General features: G+C 40.9%; 1 protein-coding gene across 1 annotated transcript; it reads left to right on the top strand.

Annotated features, from left to right (window-relative positions):
* Window positions 1–3,444: 3,444 nt before the first annotated feature.
* SARS1 (seryl-tRNA synthetase 1) lies at window positions 3,445–23,751 on the top strand. The gene is made up of 11 exons (XM_081307640.1): window positions 3,445–3,674; window positions 11,143–11,213; window positions 14,574–14,654; window positions 16,553–16,711; window positions 17,620–17,763; window positions 18,326–18,481; window positions 20,960–21,181; window positions 21,702–21,831; window positions 22,110–22,267; window positions 22,913–23,042; window positions 23,366–23,751. The coding sequence occupies exons 1-11, from the start codon at window positions 3,539–3,541 to the stop codon at window positions 23,521–23,523; spliced, it is 1,545 nt and encodes a 514-aa protein (XP_081163766.1). The 5' UTR covers window positions 3,445–3,538; the 3' UTR covers window positions 23,524–23,751.
* Window positions 23,752–24,107: the final 356 nt, after the last annotated feature.

The following is a 24,107-nucleotide window of genomic DNA, read 5'->3' as shown; positions in this document are numbered from 1 at the left end:
AGTGAAGTTCTGTTGGATGACCCCAACATTTTCAGTGAAACAAGAGGCAAAGCCATCTGCTACCAGTGAGCAGGGAGGTTCTAAGGGCTTCAGTGTAGGAAGGATTAGAAAGATGGAAAATGAATTGAGAGTTTGTGACAGATAAGTGAGAGAAAAGAGCCCCAGGGGCTCAGATAATATAGGATGTTAGGTGCAGGACATGCTGAACTAAGTTGTCTGCAGGGCAGGCTGAACAAACATAAGTTGCAGGATAACCCACCACTCAAACCCCCCTCTCTCTGGTTCTTTGTCATCTGTTTGCGTCAAGTCTGAACACTCAACCCCACTCAAGGCTGAACACTTGACCCCTACCGGTCTGATACAACAGAAACCCACATCTGACCCCTGCCCCATCTACCTGAAGGCAGAAGATGACACCCTTAGCAACTACTGTGTGATCCAATCACTGTATGCCTACATGGCAGCTTGCAGACCCAGAGATCCCATTAGATTTGAGCTATAAAAACTCCCTCCGGGCTGGGATTGTGGCTCAGCGGTAGAGTGCTCCCCTAACACTGGTGGGACCTGGGTTCGATCCTCAGCACCGCATAAAAATAAAGGCATTGTGTTGTGTCCATCTACACCTAAAAAACAAATATTTAAAAAAAGAATACTCATTTAAATTAAAAAAAAAAACTACCTCCTGCAGGGACCCTCGCTCTTACTCTGTCTCCCTCTCTTGCTTTTGCTCTCTCTCTCTTCTCTTTTTTTCTCCTCTTTTGCACTGCTGCAATAAAGATCTCTCGGTTGCCCAGAGTGTTGTGGTCACTTTCCTTTCATAGGATATGTGCATTTTTTTGTGTTGATTAAATTATTTAATAAAAAGCTGAAATTTGGGGATTTTTGCCAGTCTCCCATCTAAACTGATAAGGCTGAATGGATGCCTACACCAAAGATGGCTACATCCTGGCACATTACTGACATTACTTACAGAGATAAACTCAAGATGGATTGAAGACCTACCAGAAAGAGTAGAAACTTGGTAGAAGAAAAATATAGAAAAATATCTTTGTGACCTTAAAGTGGAAAAGAAGTATTAAATAAAACCCAAAAAGCACAAAGTAAAATTGCAATAATAGTAAATTGACAATTTGATTATATAAAAATAAAAAAAGCACACCAATGATAAAGATAAACTGAGAGGTAAAATGTGTGCTAAAACCAATTAGAGACTAATAGAATATATTATATACCTTTGCAAGTCAATAGTAACAAAAAGGAAGACTATCAACAGGAAAAAAAGAAATGGGCAAAGGATATAAATGAACAACTTGCAAATAAGGAAATTCAACCAGCTACAAGCTGTTGAAAAGGTGTGCGAACTCATTGTCAGAGAAATGCAAATTAAAACAATGAGCAATCACTTCACACCCATTAGACAAGCAAAGTTTAGAAAGCTGGATAATAAACCAGGGCAGAGGCACACACCTATAATCCCAGTGATTTTGAAGGCTGAGGTTAAGAGGATAGCAAATTCAAGGTCTGCCTCAGAGATTTAGCTAGGCTCTAAGCAATTTAGCGAGACCCTGTCTCAAAATAAAAAATAAAAGTAAGGGCTAGGAATGTGGCTCAAAGTAATGTGCCCTGGGGTCCAATCTCCAGTCAAAAAAAAAAAAAAAAAAGGAGGAGGAGGATAAGGGGAGGAAAAAAAAAACTAATATAAGGTGTTGGAGAGAATACAGGGACAGGTAGAGGCACCTTTCATTAACCCTTAGGTTAAGTGTAAACCTGGATCTAGACGTCTCCATTCCTAGATATGCCACAAAGAAATTCTCACATAAGTCTATGGAATGGGGAACATATAAAGAGATGGAGAACTGTTCTCACCACAAAGCTTCATTTCCAGGCGCACAGTCCTTCCTTGGGTTTTAAATCTAACACCCTAGCAAACTGAACAGAGAAGGGGAACTTTCATCAGTCTTCCTCAGGCTCTCCACTTGTCAGCTCCATCACTATCCTTAGCCCTATCCTACATCTCAGGGTTGATTTGGCAGAGATTTGTTAGGGAATAGGATGCTATAAGAGGAAAAAACTTTATCTTATTCACATACCCAATACAAAAGAGTTCTCTGACCAATTTTATGGCAGTTTTCTCCACACCAAGCAATTTGGCAGTGGACACCAGCTGGATGTTCCATAAATCAAACCAATTCTAAACCTATTCACATTAGATCCCAGAGGTTAAGGGTTTCATCCTACTGTTGCCAAAATCTTGGTCCTTATTCCTCATTCCAATCAAATAACAAGGACACAGTTTTGAGAAAAAGGAAAAAGAAGGCTTATTGCTTTGCCAGCAAAGGGACTCAACCACTGAGCCACATCCCCAGCCTCTTTATTTTCTATTTTGAGACACAGTCTAGCTAACTTGCTTAGTGCCTCACTAAATTGCTGAGGCTGGCCTCCAACCTGGGATCCTCCTGCCTCAGCTTCCTGAGTCTTTGCAATTATAGGCTAATTGAATTTTTTTTTTTTTTTTTTTTTTTTTTTTGGTGGTGATGGTGCTGGGGATTGAATCCATGACCTTGTACATGCGAAGCACCACTCTAGCAACTGCGAGCTATATCCCAGCCCACCATACATTCTTATGGATTTTATCGTTAGGAAGAACTATCCTCATCTCCCAGTTTCAGGATCTGGTCACAAAAGTCTCTCCCTTGGGAGTAACTTGGATTCCTCCTATCAACATTATTTGGGGCCTGCATTATTTCTTCTGCAGTTAACAGGTGGTTTGCTGAGGAAACTGACATACCCTGTCCACTTAGGCTAGGCAGGTAAGTAGCTTCTTGGAAAACAAAGCATGTGGAGCAGGGGTAGCATAGTGGACCTATTTTATAGAATTATTCTCTTAATCTCATGTTCCCAACCATCTTCATCCGTCTGTCCGTCCCCTAGAAGGCCCCTGAAAACCTGTTAAATTATGTAGCCATACTCTTTTTATCAAAATAAAGTGAGCACAGTAGAGGTTCAAGGAAAAGGTCCAGTGAGGGACACACCTCATGGAAGGAAGAGGTTCCAGCTTTCAAATCAGGCATCAAAGAACAATTTCTGCCTACCCTGCGCTATGAGAGAGAATTTTTTAATATTTATTTTTTAGTTCTCAGCGGACACAACATCTTTGTTGGTATGTGGTGCTGAGGATCGAACCCGGGCAGCACGCATGCCAGGCGAGCGCGCTACCGCTTGAGCCACATCCCCAGCCCCTGCGATACGCCCTTTAACACACGGAGGAAAGTGACGCATTCACCCTTTCATGGAACATCACAGCCCTCACAGAAAGGGCAGAAGCCTAGAAGAAGATACAAGAACCAGAAGCACACGCCCCCGCCTCTTTGGAGTCCCCGCCCTCCACAAGCGCTTCCGGCGGAGAGGGGGGCACCCTCGTCCCAGCCGCGCCTGCGCAGGGAGGGCGGGTCACAGCGCCGGCGCACTGCGTCGGTCACAGCCTGGCTACTGCGGTGTGGTCCTCATTTCCCTGAGTGTTTGACCAGGAGACAGGAAAATGGTGCTGGATCTGGATTTGTTTCGGGTGGATAAAGGAGGGGACCCAGCCCTCATCCGAGAGACTCAGGAGAAGCGCTTCAAGGACCCGGGCCTAGTAGATCAGCTGGTGAAGGCAGACAGCGAGTGGCGACGATGTAAGTACCGGGATGCGCAGGGTGTCCCCTTAATCATAAACCTAGTTCATCTCGCGAATCCAGTCCGCTCTGAAGATCACAGCTTCCACCCCTTGTCAGATTTCCTCCTGGGCATAGATGACTCCAGGGCTTTCCTATCCCCAAAACTCAGGCAGGTTTCTGGAGTCGTCCCACTTTCTCCTAGGCTCTGGAGGCGCAAGGTCCCTTCTGCGCGTGCTCAATGCTGACCGCTGCCAAAGCGCCTGGAAAGGAGCGCGGCGCATGCGCATCAAGAGCTGTCAAACCTCCCTGCTTCTCCGGTATCTAGAAGAAAGCTAGGGCGAGAGGTTTAGCGGACTGTGTCCCTTTCCCCTAATAGTTATCTTTAGTTGCTTCCAGGCTTTTTCTCATCTTTAGCAAGGGCAGTGGTCTCCTTGTTTGATATTGCTCTATTGAGACAGAATCACATCTGCACAATAGATTTATTCCACCCGAATCGGAAGGATTGAGGACTTTGAAGGCCTTATGGCTAAAAGCAATGATGGCAAAGCTTTGGGGAAGGTCATCCTTTAAGAATCATAAATCTTTTCCATGATATATCAGACAGAGGGGAAGGGTACCGTGATGCAAGAAAAAGCTTGTTATTATTGAGATTATGATTTGTGGAATTTTTCAGGAAAAGACATTGGCATAGTTGGGCAAGAATCTGGAACGATCAGGCATCTTTCATTAGAAATAAAGCCATCAAATTGTGCTTAACAGTCTTTGCCTGGATTAAGTAGAGTGGTCATTGGTTGCCGGATGTCGTCAAGCACATGTGATTCATTTTGTCTGATGCAATAGGTCTGCAACCATCTGTAAGCCAGGCTTAGGACAACACACTGCAAAGGAAATGGCTATCCAAGAGTGTGATGGATTTCTACTAGGGAAATAGATTTTCATAAATTTATAAGGATCTTGGGTATAAAACAAAGCATTTGTTTGAGCTGTCTGCTCATTCTGTGTGTCTTAGGTACTATAATATGATAGGTTGAGATTCAACCCTTGCATCTGAAGATCTGAGTTGCAATGGAATTGAAATATGGACATATTTTTGTTTAGGGCTACTGTACTAAATCTGAAGTAAGGATATCAGATTTTTGCATCAGTCTAGCCATTAATCAGCTGACTTTGGAATGTAGTAGCTGGTCTCTTATGTATAACATGCACATCTGTGGGAAGTTTTGTCCATTATCTGACAAATATATGGTGAGTTTTCTGGGGACAAAGATTGATTTTAATACATATAGGACACACTTATTTCAAATGACCAGATCACAGTATCTTAAAGGCTTAATTGGCTTTATTTTTCAATTTTAGAATTAACAACATATCATTCTGTAACAGAGAGCAAATATCCCCATGAGCTGAGCAGAAGAGGTAGGTTTTATAGAGAAAGGCTGAAGAAAACAAAGAGCAAAGAGCAGGTTGGTTATTTCAAAGTCATTTTCCCTGCAAAATGGGACAGAGAAAAATAGAAATTTAACTGATTGGATTAGCATTAGATTACTTCAGTTTACTTTTGTAAGAATTAAAAGCAGAGGAAATTTCATTGTCATGCTGATTGACACGAGGAAATTGGGCTCTTTCCTGATTTCTGGGAAGGTCAGCTAACAACTGACATGCTAGCATGTGGAATGCTAGCATGGGTGACTACATTTTGATTTTTAGTCTTTCAGTTGGAGCCTGGTGTAGGAACCTAGTCCAATATAGTGACCTCCTGTAATTTTTATTTAACACATATATAAATATACACATAAACAGATAATACATATAATTCTAATACCTAGCCCTGCACCTGGTCCTCAGTAAGGGCTTGATAAAAGTTTGCCAGAAATAGGAAGATCTTCCATGTCCTTTGTACTTCAAACTGTATATGAAAGGCAGTTTATTTTCAGTGTATCTATTAATATGATTCTTTTCTACTTTGTAGCCCTTTCCAATTTTATATCCAAAGGGAACTCATTATTTTACCAAATCCCTGGTTGCCCAAGTTTGACATTGACAGATCTTGTATCAAGGTTCTTTTACATCTTGAACTTCAGATCAGGGGTTCTTCTATCATTGGCTGCAGTGAGGACTTGTAACCAGAGCCATGTGATGAGCTGAGATTATGTTTCCTGATGAGAACACAGAATGCTTCCCCAAACCCTCCATTACAACTATTTGCCTCCCTGTAGGCTTTCAGGGTGCCCCTTCAGCTCCATAGAGAACACAGGAGTTGGCCATTATTTGGAGTCAATGCCACCACACTGGAGTTTACCATAACTCTGTAACTCTAGGGATTTGAGCTGTAATTTCTGCTTTTAATTCAGAATAGTATAATGATCCCATGTTTGGGCCTATTTGTCTTGGCTCTCCTCCCAAAGCCACCAGATTTCCATGTATTTCTTTTGTTGTTCTGCGGATTGAACGCAAGACCTCTCCTTTTTCCTGTATCTTGAATTTTGCTGCTGACCACCGGAATTCTGTCCCCCTCAAATGTGCTATCCTTTCTTTTCGCCATCAGTTGAAGTTGTTATTTCCTCTTAACCCCTACGATACATGTCGTAAGCCAGGCCCCTCTTCATGACTTGTTCCAGCCATTGAAGTAGTTCTGTTTTTACTTTCACCCTATTTCACCCAGTAACAGACCAAGCCCAGGGGCATCTGATCTTTCCAGAGTGCAAATCTACCTCTTCGATTTGTAGTGGTACTCATACCTTACAGTAGCACTGATGGAATAAGATGTTAGACACATTGTAATTGTACATGTGCTTGCAATTACTCTAAAAAGCCAAGCACGGTGTGGTATGCCTATAATCCCAACAACTTGGAAGCCTGAGGCAGGAGGATTACAAGATCAAGGCCACCTGAGGCAATTTAGTGAAACCCTTCTCAAAGGGCTGGGGATGTAGCTCAGTGGTAGAGTACCCCTGGGTTCAACCCCCAGTATCAAAATATAAATAAGAAAAAAATATAAAGAGGAAAGAATGGAATTAATCCTAATAATGTATTTTATTTAATGTAGTATACCTGAAAATCGTATTTTCAACATGAAATCAATGTTAAAAATTTACAGAGATAGTTTACATTCTTTTTATTGAACACATCTTCAAAATACAATGTGTATTTTACATTTAAAGCACATTTCAGTTTGAGCTAGACACATTTTAAATGCTCAAAGAGGGGGCTGCAGTTATAGCTCAGTGATAGAGTACTTCCCTAGAATATGTGAGGCACCAGGTTTGATCCTCTCTACCACATAAAAATAAATAAATAAAGTAAAGGTTTAAAAAAATGCTTGGAGGGCACATGTGGCTAGAGGCTACCATGTTGGAAAATCCAAATATTTATTTTTAGTACTAGGGATTGAACCTGAGACACTCTTGACACTTTGCCACAAAACTACATCCCCAGTCTGTTTTTTTGTTTTTGTTTTTGTTTTTAAGATAAGGTCTTGCTCAGTTGCTAGGGCTGGCCTCAAACTTGCAATCCTCTTTCCTCAGCCTCCAAAGTTTCTCCAAAGTGACATAGTGTGTCACTATGTCCAGCTTAAAAATCCAAATTTTTAAAACACAATTTATAAAAACCCCTATGCCTTGCTAGCCTCATCTCCACCACTTTCCCACATATGGCCTCTCACTCTATGCTCTAGCCTGTTTCACTAGTGCTGTCCCCTTCCACTCTCCTATGACTGTTGTCTCTTCCTGTAATATTCCTTGCCAGGGTCCTAGCCTTACTTTCATCTGCCCTCTTTGCCACCCAACCCTGTTTCAATGGCGCAGCATCATTTATTCACTGTTCTCCAGATATTGTTTTATATCTCCATAGCATTTATAGTATTTTTATGTATACCCTTTCTGAACTTTTTGTTTGTTTGTTTGTTTTAGGGATTGAACTGAGGGGCATTCTACCATTGAGCTACATCCCCAGTCCGTTTTTTTGAGTTTTGTTTTGAGATAAGGTCTTGCCAATTTGCCCAGGCTGATCAGAACTTGAGATTCTCCTGCCTCATCTCCCAAGTAGTTAAGATTACCTCTTTTTTTTTTTTTTAATTTCTTTTGATACTGGGGATTGTCCCTAGAGTCATTCTATCACTGAGCTATTTTCCTGGCTCTTTTTTATTTTATTTTGGGACAGGATCTCGCTAAGTTACCAAGTTGACCTCCAACTTGCAATTCTGGCTTGGCCTCCCAAGTTACTGGTATTACAGATGTGTGCCACTGCACCTGACTTCTGAACTTACTTTATAGGGATGTAATATATTTAATAAAGTATAGCCTAATAAATTTGTAGCTCTGTATGCCCATGCTGCCATCACCCAGATCAAGTTCCAAGACATTTGTAGTACCGTATTAGGCTCCTGCATATTCCCTCCCAGTCAGTCCCTCTTCCAAAGATAACAGTATTCTGACCTCTATTACCATAAGTACTTTTGCCTGATTTTGAACTTCAGATAACTGGACTTATATATAAAGCATATGACTTTTTTCCTTCAAAAAACATGTGTAGCACTTGGTGGTTCTTTTTATTGCTGTATAGTAAGTACTCTATTCTGTAAACATGCCAGTATCAATCACCTCAAATACTATCTTTTTTCTGATGAGACTATTTATTTATTTATGATCCTGGGGATAGAACCCCAGAGGTTCCATACCATGTAATTTGAAGCAAGAAACCAGAATAGGATAGAAGAAGTAAAACTACTTTTATTTGCAGATGATTTAGTTTTGTATGTACAATATGAACTATTAAATCAGGCACAGTGGTGTATTCCTGTAATACCAACTACCCTGGGGCTGGGGATGTGGCTTAAGCGGTAGCGCGCTCGCCTGGCATGCGTGCAGCCCGGGTTCGATCCTCAGCACCACATACCAACAAAGATGTTGTGTCCACCGAGAACTAAAAAATAAATATTAAAAATTCTCTCTCTCTCTCTCTCTCTCTCCTCCCTCTTTCTCTCTCTCTCTCTCTCTCTCTCTCTCTCTCTCTCTCTCTCTCTCTCTCACACACACACACACTCTCTCTCTCTTAAAAAAAAAAAATAACCAGCTACCCTGGAGGCTGACGCAAGAAGATCACATGGTCCAGGCCAGCCAGCAGCTTAGTGAGACTCTGTCTCAAAATAAATAAAAAGGACTGGGGTGTACCTCTGTGGTAAAGCACTCCTAGATTCAGTTCCCAGTGCTGAAAACAAAAACAAAAAACCAAGGTGGGGGTGCTGGGAATATAGCACAAGGTAGAGTGCCCTTGGGTTCAATCCTTAGTGCCAGACACACAAAAAAAGAAAGTAAGGTTATTCAAAACTATAAAAATACTTGCTGAGAGAAATTAAAGACAATGAAGGAAGATACTTTACTCACTGATTAAAACATTTGGCATTGTTAAAATATTGTTTTTTAATTGTATAGTTTTCTTTTATATTCCCAACACCTAGCATAGTGTTGTCTTATTTTCTTTCCTAGTCCTAACACGGAGCATGGTACTTTGGCAAATAGAAAGTAGTAAATAAGATTGTAAATATTTTATTTCAAAATAATTATAGATTCACAAAAAATTGCAAAAACAGCACAAAGAAATTCTGTGTACCCTATACCCAGTTTCCCCTAGTGATAAAATTTCTATTACTACTACAATATCAAAACCAAGAAATTGACATTGCTACATCCACAAACCTTACTCAGTTTACATCACTTATGTGTGTGCATGTGTATATGTTTCTGTGTGATTTTATCATGTGTAGATTTGTGTGACCACCACCACACTCAGGCTATAGAACTCTTCTATCACCACAGAGATCTTGTTATCCCTTTCTAGTACATTGCCTTTCTCCTCTTTCTAACCCCTAACAATTATTGACCTGTTCTCCATCTCTGTTTTTCAATGTGAATGAGAAAATACAAGTATCATTTTGTGTAAAGCTTAGTTAAATTTACACCAAAGAGAGATGCTTATTGATAAAGCCTTAAATATTTGTGCTATCTCATGTCCAGTCATCAGTTTTTCAAAAGCTTGATTTTTTTTTTTTTTAAACCATATTGCCCCAAATGCTTAGATACAAGATATCCAACATTTACTAATCAGAGTGAGACTGGTGAACCACAATACCAAGATGTTAATTTTGGCTACTATCTTGGCTGATTAACACACCATCTTCTCCAAAGGAAACCAGATTATAAGAAAGGCTACAAGATGAGCATTATATTAGAACAAAGGAAATAATATTAACCATTTCTAGAGATATAGTGACCAATTCATGGTAACAGGAATGATTGCCCTCTTTCTAGATTTGAGTGCATAGCAAGCACATAGTTTCTTTAAATGAATTTAAAGATAATTGGGCATGTTGCAGTTATGTGAGTGTATCTTCCAAGTTTCTCAGTTGTGTTACTTCACTTTGGTATCATATATAATTTGTGATATTTTTAAATTTCAATCTCAAAATGTCTTTTTCCTTGTTACCCAAAGCTGGGAATACACTCTTGTAGTTACCAATCTATATCAACTAACTTGGGGCTCAAAAATGGTTTAAAATTTTGCAATTTTTTTTTTTTGTACCAGCAATTGAACCCAGGGCCTCTTAACTACTGAGTCACACCCCCAGCCCCCTTTTTTTTTTTTAACATTTGATTTTGAGTCAGGGTCTCACTAAATTGCTTAGGGCCTCACTTAGTTGTTGAGGCTAGCTTTGAACTTGTGATCCTTCAGCCTCAGTCTCCAGAACTGCTGGAATTACAAGATGTGTGCCACTGTGCCTGGCAAGATTTTGCAACTTTAGGAAGTAGTTCCTTCAGTTCTGCTTGCATTTTGACCTTGAGCTGAGATTAATGCTATGTTAGTCAGTTTTCCATTATTGTAAGGAAATACCTGAGTTAAGCAACTTTAAAAGAGGAAAGGTGTATTTTGGTTCACAGTTTTAGAAGTTTCAGTCCATAGTTGGTTGGCTCTTTTGCCTTTTTGAGTGTGTGAAAGCAATATATCATGGTGGGAGCATGTGATTCAGGAAGCCGCTCACCTCACAGAAGCCAGGAAGCAAAAAAAGAAAGATGGGAAGACGAATTTCCGCTGTGCCCTTTGAAGCATGCCCCCAGTTTCCTATGACATCCCACTCGGCCCTATCTCTTCAAGGTTCTACCACCTTCCTGTAGTACAAAGCTTAGGATCAAACCTTTAACATATAGCAAGTACCAAGGAACCATGAGCAGGGAGTGTCTTAATTATTATGTTTCACTGCATGATCATCACAGATTTTATGCCAATTTTTTTTTTTTGCAAAAAAATATGATGCTACCAAAAAATGTGAAACTTTTTAAAAATTATGCCAGTATTTAAAATTATTTATTACTAAACTGTCTTTGATGCGAGATTAGGATGGAGTGCTTATGAATATATCTTAATGTGGTGGTTATAAGGTAAAATATAGCATATGTGCATTTCTTTATTATAGTCTTGGCTTCTTTATTATTAGGCAGATTTCGGGCAGACAACTTGAATAAACTGAAGAACTTATGTAGCAAGACAATCGGAGAGAAAATGAAGGTAAGAGATCTGAGTGACAGTCTTGAGAGCTTAGGCAGAGTGTTTGATCTTGTTCTTAGCTAATACTCACTGAAGTTCTAACTCAGCATCTAATTCTGTGAGATGCTGAATTTCTTACCAAGGGGGGAAATTATTTTGAAAGAAAGAGAGGGAGACTGGGGTGCAGGTCTGTGGGAGAGCACTTGCTTAGCATACACAAGGCCTTGTGTTGATCCCCAGCATTGGGGAGAAAAGTGGGGTTGGGGGGTGGTAGGGAGAACTGAAAGGTACTTTCAGTAACCTTGAGGAAGTCCGTCTTCTGTGTGTTCAGGTAAGATTTTTTCCACGCTAAATTCTCTTATTATTATAAGAGAATATCAGTTTGGCCATGTCATCCTATCCATTTCTTTCTTGAGCTTAACCTATGGTGCCAGGAAAGTTTCCTTATGGCAAACTTCAGAGTTTGGGGCCCATAGTACTCCTGCTTCTTCATGAAAAGAGCCTAGATACACAGTCTGCATCTTGTCTTGGCCTCTTGTTTGCTATGTGACTTTTGGGCAAGTTTTAATATCTCAGCCTCAGTTTTCTTATCTGCAAAATATCAATAAAACACTCACCTATAGAATGGAATTGTAGAACTAAAAAAAAAATTTTTTTTTTTAATATAGAAAACTTGACACAAAGCTTAAAACATTGTAATTGTTCAAAAGTTCCAAGTTACAGTGGATGACAAATAGTTACTACCTGTCATCTAAAGAATTCTCCTTGAGAAATATAAAATTTCAGTGCTGGGGCTGGGGCTGGGACTCAGTGGTAGAATCCTTGCTTAGCACTGGGTTCAATTCTCAGTATCACATATAAATAAATAAAGGTCTATCAACAACTAATAAAATATTTAAAAAAAAATTCAGCTCAGCCTTTGCTTTAGCATCCAGACTACTTTGTTTTTAACTTTAGTTTAAAATTATCCTTTTAACCCCCTAATAAATTTTTTTTTTTTTTTGATACTAGGGATTGAACCCAGGGGTGCTTCACCACTGGGCTATATCCCACCTCTTTTTATTTATTTATTTGTTTATTTGTTTATTTTGAGGCAGGGTATCACTAAGTTGCTTAAGGCCTCACTTCTCAAATTTAGCAATCCTCCTGCCTCAACCTGGCCTCAACCTCCTGAGTGATTGGGATTATAGGTGTGCGCCACCATGCCCATCCCTTAATGTCTTTTTAAAAAAACATATTAAATGTACTTTACAATTTAGATCATTTTAAAGTTCTAAGCCTTGAAACTAAACCAAAATTATAAAATTTTGGAACTAGAACCAGTAAAGAGAAAGTACAAAGATCACCTTAGGATTTTAGCATCTTACACTTCATGATAGTCTACAACCTTCTCTTTGGCAGTAGTTTTAATTTCATTTGTGGAAACTGATTATTAGTAACAGTTTTCTTCTTGTGGGATTCATGATGCTTAATCATTTGCAGGCCAGAGGCATCATAACTAACATAAATTCCCATGTATACCCCTGACTGAGTGTTCTTTGGGACATATATACAGGTAGTGCCAGCTGGGTGTTTTATGTAGCAATAGGCTGGGAAGTATTTTCATTTGCAATAACATATGTCTGGATTTACTGCTAGCCTTGCAGGGCATGTTCATTCTTGCTCTCCATTGGAATGGTGGCAAGCAATCTTTATTTTGTGTTGTACTGGAAAGTATTCAAGTGCTTTTGTAGACATCTCATTTTGGTTTTAATCTTTACTGCAAACCTGGAGTGTAGGTAGTACATTTATCTTTTAGTTCTATTTAAAAGGCAAGGGAATAGGCCTGAGAAATTAAGGAGCTTCCCTAAAATCACAGCCTACGTCAGTTGCAGAGTCAGACCTTGAGTTCAGAACTTGAGTTTGCTGCCCTCAGCAAATATCTTTTTCATCATATTCTCACCTTGTCTGTAATACCATTACAAAAATCTTGAAATTTTAGGCCATTTTTTCCTACCTTTTTAGTCTGTGCTTGTTCTTATCAAGGCTTATGCTGATAGTTTTTGACTTCTGTAACTTTTAGGTGATTCTGCAGAGTCACTGAAGGAAATGAGGGGTCATGGTTAGAATCCCAGCTTCTCACTTTGGTGTATGAGGATGTGTAATGAACTAAAGCATTTCCATGCTTTACCTTTAGAAAATTTTGTCCTTTCTTATAACTCAATTTTGTGCATTGGAATAAAAGGTTGTAGAAACAAATGCTTACTATTATGTATATAGAAAAAAAACTTTAGGACATTAGATATGGTTTCTAGTCTTCATTTTATTTATACTTGCATGGTAGATGTTAAATCTTTTCCAATATTTTTAGGAGTTTGTGGAAGTCTTATATATCTTTAACTCATTTTCTTTAATCCTAATTTAAAAAGAATTTGACTTAAATTGTTTTCTTCAAATTCCCTGGTTTGTGTAAGGATTAGAAATGATGATCTGGCAGAAAGAATATTATTATTATTATTTTAGAAAGAGAGAGAAGAGAGAGAGAGAGAATTTTTTAATATTTATTTTTCAGTTTTTTCGGTGGATGCAACATCTTTATTTTATTTTTATGTGGTGCTGAGGATTGAACCCAGTGCCCCACGCATGCTAGATGAGCGCGCTACCGCTTGCGCCACATCCCCAGCCCCCAGAAAGAATATTATTAAAAAGAATGAGGAGAGAAAACAGGAGAGAGGAAACCAGCCCTGACTCTGCTCCTGCTATTTGATCAAATTGCATTGACTGCTCTAAGCCTAGTTCCAGATTCTGTTATTTATTTATTTTTTAATATTTATTTTTTGGTTAGACACAATGCCTTTATTTTGTTTACTTATTTTTATGTGGTGTTGAGGATCGAACTCAGGGCCTCGCACATGCTAGGCGAGCGCTCTACCGCTGAGCCACAACCCCAGCCCAGATTCTGTTATTTTTTGTTTGTTTTCTTTGGCTCTCTCATAATTTCATCATTCCATCCATTTTCCCCCTTGCCTCAGTGTTGGGAATTGTTCTTACTACATAGATAAGAATTTACCCTCTGGGCTTGCTTTGGACTACCACACTTATAATTCTTGAGTTTTCAACTATGTTCTCTCTTTGATTTCCAGGACTGTTCTATGTCTAGACCTTAACTCTCTTGCCCTGCAATAGGTTAATTGGCTTGTCCAGGATCAAAAAGGACATAGCAGAATAAGAACTTGAAACTTTGACTACTGGCTTTTGATTTACTAATTTTTCTACTGTGTGTTACAATTTAATGTAGAATATCCTGTTATTGGTTCATATGATATTTTAATTTGGCATGCACGTCACTGAAATGTCAAAGATTTTCTTTTATTTGAGTTGGGTATTTTTTTCTTTCTGCAGAAAAAAGAGCCAGTGGGAGATGATGAGTCTGTTCCAGAGAATGTGTTAAATTTTGATGACCTCACTGCAGACACTTTAGCTGTAAGTTATAGTATTTCACTAAGCTGGGAGCTCTGTTCTTTTGTTTTAACCTCGTTCCTAGATAGCAAATGCTAATAGTCTATTCCACACAGTATTGAAGCAACCTTCAATTCCTGACAATGGGCAAGGTCTCTATTCATTCTTATTATACTTTATGCTTGAGTACTTATTAGACAGCAGAGGTAGACACAGATATAGAAGGAGAGTCAAGGTAGGAAGGGGGAAAAAATGAACTGTGTTTGATTTAGGTAGCTCTATTTTACAAAGTCAAGGGATTTCTCAATTTACTGTAATTCAGTAAATATTTACTACATGAGTCCTAGAGCACTAATTTCCAAATGCTTTGGTCACTGAATCCTTTCTTGAAAGCTTTAACACAAAACAATTGTGTAATAAAGCGCAGTTGCAGTAAATGGATAGAACTGGAGAATATCATGCTAAGTGAAATAAATAAGCCAATCCCCCAAAACCAAAGGCCAAAATGTTTTTTCTGATATGCAGATGCTAACTCACAATAAGCAGGGGAGGGGAGGGAAGAATGGAAATACTTTGGATTAGACAAAAGGGAATGAAGGGAAAGGAGGGGGAATGGGAATAAGAAAAATGATAGAGGGCTGGGGATGTGGCTCAAGCGGTAGCGCATGCGTGCGGCCCAGGTTCGATCCTCAGCACCACATACCAACAAAGATGCTGTGTCCGCCGAGAACTAAAAAAAATAAATATTAAAAAAAATTCTCTCTCTCTCTCTCTCTCTCTCTCTCTCTCTCTCCTCTCCCACTCTCTCTTTAAAAAAAAAAAAAAAAGAAAGAAAAATGATAGAATGAATCAGACATTACTATCCTATGTGCATATATGATTACACAATCAATGTCATTCTACATCATGTACAACCAGAAGAATGAGAAGTTTTACTCTATGTATAATATGTCAAAATACATTCTACTATCATGTATAACTAATAAGAACAAATAAATAAATAAATAAAGCACAGTTGCCTGTAACCTGGGGAGGATTTTGTGTTCAAGGCCAACTTGGACAGTATGGTGAGACCACATCTTAAAAATAATAACAAATATATATATATATATATATATATATGTTGCTGTGCTTAAAGGGGTGGGTTAGGAGCCTATTTTTGCATAGCCCAGCCTGCTAAACACTCCCCTCAAGAAATGAGCACAGCTTAAAGCATCTGCAATAAGGAATGCAAAATAAGCTTAAGACAAGGTCTCTTGCTCCTAATAAAGTTATAATCTTCCTGGAGAACACTTCAATGCATGTATATAATGGAGTGCTAAATTGGTTCAATCAGGAAAATCAAAAGTACAACTAAAGGGAAAGTTGTCTTAGGAGAGCCATAGTATTAAAACTCCTAATATGGTGAAATGAGATGGACATCATAACCCTAGGTACATATATAATTGCACAAATGGTGCGTCTCTACACCGTACACAATGAGAGAATTGAATTTTTGTGCTCCATGTATGTACAATGAACTGAAATGCGTTCTGCTGTCATATACAACTGAGTAAAACAACAACATTAAAAACTCCTGAGATGTGTAAGAACGGCAAGAGTGGCCAAAATCTCTCCATCTCTACCTTAGACACTCCCAAAAGAAAATGCCAGGGGATTTGTAGGGCAGGATTGTATATATCCCTCTGTGAAATTTTCAATTTTTAAAAATGCTACCACATCTTCGTGTGTAGAAGATGTGGTAGAGGGCTTGCCTAGGTTGCGTGAGACAGTGCATTTAATCCACATCACTGCAAACAAACTAAACAAGTGCTGCCACAAGAACTGTCATGGCTAGAAGACAGCACAGTGAGTCTTATTCCTGTGCTGTCCTTCACTCGTGGATGGTGTCCTGGATGTAAGTGTGGCCTATTCCTCTACAGAACCTGAAAGTCTCACAAATCAAAAAAGTCCGACTCCTCATTGACGAAGCCATCCTGAAGTGTGATGCAGAGAGAATAAAACTGGAAGCAGAGAGGTTTGAGAACCTCAGAGAGATTGGGAACCTTCTGCACCCTTCTGTGCCCATCAGTAACGATGAGGTAGGCTTGGAGGCTTTCTTCCTGTGCTGTCTGCGGGGATGGGGCCGGAGGAAAGCTGTGCAACACTAGCTCTCTGTGTCAGACTCTTTGTATATTCTTTCTGCCCACCAATTGAACATTGCAGGAGTCAGATCCTTGCCTGATTGGGAAGTAGCAGAGACAGCAGGTAGGAGGAGACTCCTGGCACAGAAATCTCTTCTAAATAGGGTTGCTGTCCTCCAGTGCGTGTTGCCCCTGGTAGCAGCAAGTCCTGTGGGAGGGATCTGCTAAATCAACCTAACCCCCTCACCCACACCCTGCTGAGAAGCTGCTGGTTGAAGGGAAATCTGCATGATAAAAGTTTCCTGCTGAGCGGGAGCTTCCCCAGCACAAAGCTGCTCTGAGCCCAGCCTTTGTTCCCAGACACCTCGGCCGTGGCAGGGCCCATCTGTGTCTCTTTCATTCATTCCCTGGTGAACGTTAAACTGGCTGCAGGCTGGGGTGTGTGGGAGGCCTGGTGCTTGAGCAGACTTTGGAGGTCAGGGCCCTGAGCCCGCCCTCATGTGGCCCTGAGACCAATGAGAGCCAGGAAAGAAAGTCTACACTCTCCTCTGTGCCCTGGGCAAAGCTGATTGTCTGGGGTGGCTTGTTGTGCAGGATTTTCAAGGATTCATCTAAAAGAGTAAAAATAAATAAACTGAGAGAATATTTTAAATCTCTTAGAAAATAATGATTCCCAATTGCCTGGCTAAATTCTTAGACTTTCTGAGTAGAAAATTTCCTTCTTTATTCATTGTGCATAATGACCGAAACCCAATGTTTCATTTAAGTGATGGCCTCACAAAGCTCAGTTGTTCTTGGAGAGGGTTCGGAAAAATGGGTTTGTAGAATTAAGAAATCATGTGTCTCTCCTGGTCTTGTTCTCTTAGGATGCAGACAATAAAGTTGAGAGAATTTGGGGTGATTGTACCGTCAGGAAGAAATACTCTCATGTGGACCTGGTGGTGATGGTAGATGGCTTTGAAGGAGAAAAAGGAGCCGTGGTGGCTGGGAGTCGAGGGTACTTCCTGAAGGTAAGAGTTGGGAACCAGTGGGGATGAAGAAGGAACTTAAAAAAAATTGCAGAAAATCATAATCATACTTAAAGAGGCTCACAAATTCACCACTTGTACTTGCTGTTGTCTGTAAATGTGTAGCAATTAGATGCAATTCTCCTTCTAAGGCAAGAGAGTGCTTATCCAGATTCCATAGAACAAAAGCCACTCAGTGATCCTCCATAATGAATATGTTTTGCTGACTGAATCAGAACAGTCTCTCTCTTTGAGGAACTCGGTGTAATTGGACAGTCAGACAAGTAACAAAGGATCAAAACCCAGTGTGATAAGGCTGTGGTTTGAGTCAGCCCAGAGTTCTTTGAGAATGGGTAGGTGGAGGCAATAGACCCTGATTAACTGGGGCAGAGGGCAGATGAATTCAGGGAAGGCTTCCAAAAGGATATGGCCAAATAACTTGAAAATACTGTACACTTAATTGTGCTTTACATTTACAAATCCCATTTGCCTCTGAGTGTCAGTTAGCAGACGAACAGGGTAATGACAGGCCCTCTCACACAGTACTGTGTCTCTGCTTCTGTAGGGGGTCCTGGTGTTCCTGGAACAGGCACTTATCCAGTACGCTCTCCGCACCCTGAGAAATCGGGGATACACTCCCATTTACACCCCATTTTTCATGAGGAAGGAGGTCATGCAGGAGGTGGCACAGCTCAGCCAGTTTGACGAAGAACTTTATAAGGTGAGTAGCCTGGGGCAGCGTGGTAGGATAATTTAACTCTATGATACTGAAGTGATGCTATCTAGTCCAACTTCTGTCGTAATGGAAATGCTCTATTTCTGTGGCTCTTAAGCATTAAAAATGTGCCTAGCACAACTAAGGAAGCAAATTTTTAATTTTAACTAATTTAAAAAAAATTTTTTTAGTTGTTGATGGACTTTTATTTTATTTGTTTATTTATATGCTGTGCTGAGAATCAAACCCAGTGCCTCACACATACTAGGCAAGCACTCTACCACTGAGCCACAACCCTAGCCCAATTTTAATATAAACAGCCACATATGGCTGGTGGCTGCCCGTTCTTTCATCTTTTCCCTAGTAATTTGTGAATGTATCTAAATTGAGCACACTGTATCACCAGAAGCTTAGAAAAGAAAACCCTGGATGCTTAGACACAAGGAAATGATAGAAGTGCACTGGTCTCCCAGCCCCCTTCCCATGTCTTCCCACTCTTCACTGTAGACTGGAGGCTTGAATAGGGCAAGATGTATTTGCCTTGGGATGGATTCATGGCTCCTCTCAATTATGGACCATCTTAGGTAGAGCCCAAGATTCAAGTTAAGGTTCAAAATGTCATTCTGATCAACAGACTCTGGCAACTATAGCATTGAAGTCTGTGAAGCACTCAGAATTTCTAGAATGTTTCTTCTGTTCATCATGGAAAGTCTACTTTTAACCTGTTTTTCTCCTTCAAGATTCATGTCAGAAGTGGGACACTGCTCTTATTGGCAAGTGTGGTTATGCTTATCTGATTTATAAATTATTTTGCCAGTCTGGGAATTGAACCCAGGGCCTTGTGCATGCCAGGCAAGCACTCTACCACTGAGCTACATTCATCTGCCCATATTTATCATAGAAGGAGATAAGTTTATTTATTTTTATTTTATGTAATTAATTTATTTATTTGAGACAGGGTCTCTCTATGTTACCCAGGCTGGTCTCAAACTCCTAGACTCAAGAAATCCTCCCATCTCAAGTTTCCTGAGTAGTTGGGACTATCGGCACTCATCACCAGGCCCAACTAATAATTAGAACTGTATTCCACTGGTCCTGCTAATGAGGTCAAAGTTATATCTTCCTTCAAGATTCACTGGGAAAAAAAGTTCCCCCTAAACTCTGAGTATTAGTATAGCCTTGGTATCCTTCCCTTCTTTCTTTTTCAATGGAGAGGAATGTGTCCATGTATCAGCTAGAACCTGTTTAACCATTTTGCTTTTTCTCTAATCTCAACCCTTAAGATTGAATCATCAATAACAGAAATTTAGAAATTCCATTACAGGGAAAACTAGAAAGAAATGTATCTGAAGGATTATAAGATATTATGTAGCAGGAGCTCCCTGTTTCCTGCGTCCTCCATCTCTTACCCACATGATTCTTCAATCCCCAGGCAGAAGGAATCCCCAGGTCTTGATAATGAGGATTTTTGGGTCAGACTTCTTGCCTGATAGAAATCTTAGTTTACTCATTCTCTGGAGTAGTACTGTCCAATAGGCTTTTAAATTTAATTTTATTTAATTTTATTTATTTTTGAGACAGGGTCTCACTACTTTACTGAGGCTGGCCTTGAACTTGTGATCCTTCTGCCTTAGCCTCCCTAGAAACTGGGATTTATAGGCATGTGCGACCATGCTGAACACCAATTAACATTTTAAAATATTTTCTTTGGGACTTTTTTCATATTTGTTATTTTCACATACTTATAGTCACACTGTACATAGCTTTTTTTTAACTTAGCCTTATATCAAAGATATTTTTCTTTATTACTATATCATTTCCATAATCCTTTTTAGTGGGTGCATAATGTTATGTAAACTGAATGTAGCTATGGATTATTAACTCTTCCCCTGTTGAATATTTAAGGTGCTTCCTTTTTGCTACCAATACAAAAATGTTACAATGAAGTTTATTGATCTTTAGCCCCCTGACCATCCTAGGGATTGAGGCCTCTTAAGCACTCTACCACTGAGCTACATCCCAGCCCTGTGGCTTTTTTTTTTTTTTTTCTCCCATTATTTTCTTCAGCTGAATCCTCAAGTGCATTCTTTAGGATTACTATTGCTAGACTAACTCTAAGCACCAAGAAAGCAGAGACTATGTCTCTTTTTGCACAGCATTGGCAGATAGACTTGGCATTTGGTGAAGGCCTCACAAACATTTGTTGACTGGATTAATTTATATTGCCACCAACATAGGTTTTTTACACATCTGCCAGCATTGACCACTTATCATTTGTAAATGTCTTCTTTGTTAAATAAGTGACAGTGTCTCCTTTAGACAGACTTAGTCCCTCCCTTGTCTTCGTAGCATTCCCTCCCCACTCCTGGACTGGGATTGAAGACAATTTTTCATGTCCCCATCACTCCTATCTTTTCCTGCGGTTTCTTGTACAGGCTTAGGTCCTCTCTCAGTTTTAATTGGCACAGGTCCCTGCTTCAACAGGTGATTGGCAAAGGCAGTGAGAAGTCTGATGACAACTCCTATGACGAGAAATACCTGATTGCCACCTCAGAGCAGCCCATTGCTGCTCTCCACCGGGATGAATGGCTGCGGCCAGAGGATCTGCCCATCAAGTATGCTGGCCTGTCTACCTGCTTTCGCCAGGAGGTTGGCTCCCATGGCCGTGACACCCGTGGCATCTTTAGAGTCCATCAATTTGAGAAGGTGAGTAGGAGGTGAGAGTGAAAAGTGGAAGCCTTCTTCCTACCTGTCCTGAGGGGCATAGGAGAGATGGCCTCTGGCTGCAGCTTTTCCTCTGTTGCCAATGTCTTTGTGGGGAAGAGCCTGGAAAGTACCTGGTGGAGTGGCTTTGAGCACTGGAACCAGGCTGCCTGACTCAAATGCCAACTCCACCACTTACCAGCTGTGCAACCTTGGGCAAGTTGCTTTATCTCCCTGTGCTCAGTTTCTACCTCTGAAAAGAGCACAGTGATAATGGGCCCCACCTCACTAGGCAGACTGTGAGGACTAAACTGGTCAGCGTGTGAGGCACTTAGCCCACAAGGTCCACGATTGCACTCCATCAACGATGTTCTTGTTGCTGTCCTGTCTAGACTAGCACCCATCCCTCTTGCTGGGGTACAACCTGGCCTGTTTCCCACTGGTGTGGGACTGGGTCTTTGCCAGGATAGATCCATCCCAGTCCTTCGGTTTAATCACCATGTACTTCTGTCTGTCTCTATAGATTGAGCAGTTTGTATACTCGTCACCCCATGACAACAAGTCATGGGAGATGTTTGAAGAGATGATTGCCACCGCCGAAGAGTTCTATCAGTCTTTGGGGATCCCTTACCACATAGTGAATATTGTCTCAGGTAGGGGACCCCTCAACTTCTCAGCCTCCCTTTCCCACATCCCACAGATGCCACCCTCACCAGCTGAGCTGCCACACAGCCTTGTAATCCAGTCCATTACCCACATTCATTAAAATATCACACCCCTCTCACTTGGGAGAGTCTGGTGAGGAGAGTGTCAGGGCGTGATTTCACTTCTGGGGATGGGATGTGAAGTAAAGAATTCCTCGGGCTCACTGGAGCTTGGCCTCCTGAAATACCATCCCTCCTTCCTGAATTCTAGGGGTTTTTCCTTACAGGTTCTTTGAATCATGCTGCCAGTAAGAAGCTCGACTTGGAGGCCTGGTTTCCAGGCTCAGGAGCCTTCCGAGAGTTAGTTTCCTGTTCTAATTGCACAGATTATCAGGCCCGCCGGCTCCGAATTAGATACGGGCAGACCAAGAAGATGATGGACAAGGTAGATGGCTCCCAGGGAAGTGGGCAGTGAGTGGCACCATCAGCACAGGGTAGACCCACTCTCTTTCTCAGACCTGGGAGTATTAGTTTCCAGCATCATGAAAAATCTGAGTTTCTCAATCTAGACCCAAAAGGCAATCAGAAATGTCTTCCACTGAGTCAGGATTGGGTTCTATTAGGTAGATACCCGAGTCTACCTCTATTCTACAATGTAATTCTAGCTTTTTTTCTTTTTGGCTTTGTTTTCCGTAATTTCAGAGAAAGAATCATCCCTGTTTAACTATACAGAACAAGCTGGACACACCATCTTCCCTCTTTTCGTCCAAGAAAGTCAGGTTATCAGCTCATCTCAAACCCAGTCTTCAGGCCTTGATCTGTTTTGAGGGGGGGTTGTCATGCACCAAAAAGAGGGGCCACAGTGGTATACACCAGTTCTCCTCGAAATAGTGGGACCTGCCCCTTGTCACTCTTGTAGATGTGAGGAATCTTTTCAGAGTTATCTAATAGGCAGTAAATACTAAACAGAATAATAAAAAGTTGAAAATAGAAGGATTATTTTGAATTCAGTAGGTGTAGTTGGCCTCATGGATAGTTTCTCATGGATAGTTTGAGTTTAACTTTCTCTTCTGGGACCCTCTTCTCCCAGGTGGAGTTTGTCCACATGCTCAATGCTACAATGTGTGCCACTACCCGTACTATCTGCGCCATCCTGGAGAACTACCAGACAGAGAAGGGCATTGTTGTGCCCGAAAAATTGAAGGAATTCATGCCACCAGGTAAAACCCTCCATGCAGCTCCTTTGCTCTCTCTTTTCTGTCTTTATACTCTTATGCATAGCAGTCCCTCACAGTCCCCAAAACTCTGCCTGCCCTCTGGTGCTAGACAGTGCAGGGGGCCTGGGTAAGAAAGTAACCAATGTAAGTGTGATGTTCAAATACTGCTGAAATTCAGACTGCGGAAGAAAAGGATAGGTTAAACCAGGGCCTATTGTGGGTGCTTCTTGGTTCAAAGAGATCATTGTCTCGTTGACTTTTCCCCTGAGGTCCTTGGCTTTGATTCTGAGAAACAACATGTCATTTGGTTGACTCTTCCCTCCCAGGACTCCAAGAACTGATCCCCTTTGTGAAGGCTGCACCCATTGACCAGGAGCCTTCAAAGAAGCAGAAGAAGCAACACGAGGGCAGCAAAAAGAAAGCGGCAGCCAGAGATGTTGCCCTGGAAAGCCGGCTGCAGAACCTGGAGGTCACAGATGCCTGAACATTCATTCCTTCGTCCTGGCTTGCTGGGCTTCATTTCTGTCAGCTGGGATCTCAGAGCCTGCCAGAGCAGGAGGCCGAGCACCCTCTCATCACCCTGTCCCATCTGACTGCACAGCTGCAAGGGGAACTGTCTGCCATGTACAGTACAGGCGCCTTGTCTCCTTGCATGGGCACAGGGTCTACCACTAACTGGTAAAACCATATAATAAAGCATCACTGGGGAGGGCTTCAGACTTTTCCTCGGTCTTCTCCCAGGCTGGTTCTCCAGGGACCAGCCCCTGTTCCCCCTTCCAAATAAGGCTCCTTTAAGCAAGGCAGAGATGTTTTCAGCAGGTAGATGACGGGGGGATAGATTTAGTAAAAGCTCAAGGGGGAAGTGAAAACCTAGAGTCTTAGACATAGAGGCTTACAGGACGAGGGCCAGGCACCTCTGAAAATTCACTCCTGCTTAAAAGCAGTGAGATAAAAAAGCTTAGAAATCAGAATTAATATAAAGGTCTCCTGGCACCTTGTGTTCCCTAGGAAGGGCTTCATGGAAGGGCAGGGAGGCTGGGAGGCATCAGGGTAGAGACATATCTAAGA

Source organism: Spermophilus citellus (assembly GCF_964194105.1).
Source record: "Spermophilus citellus genome assembly, chromosome: 9".
NCBI classification, from domain to species: domain Eukaryota; kingdom Metazoa; phylum Chordata; class Mammalia; order Rodentia; family Sciuridae; genus Spermophilus; species Spermophilus citellus.
This window is presented reverse-complemented; position numbering and strand designations above follow the sequence as displayed.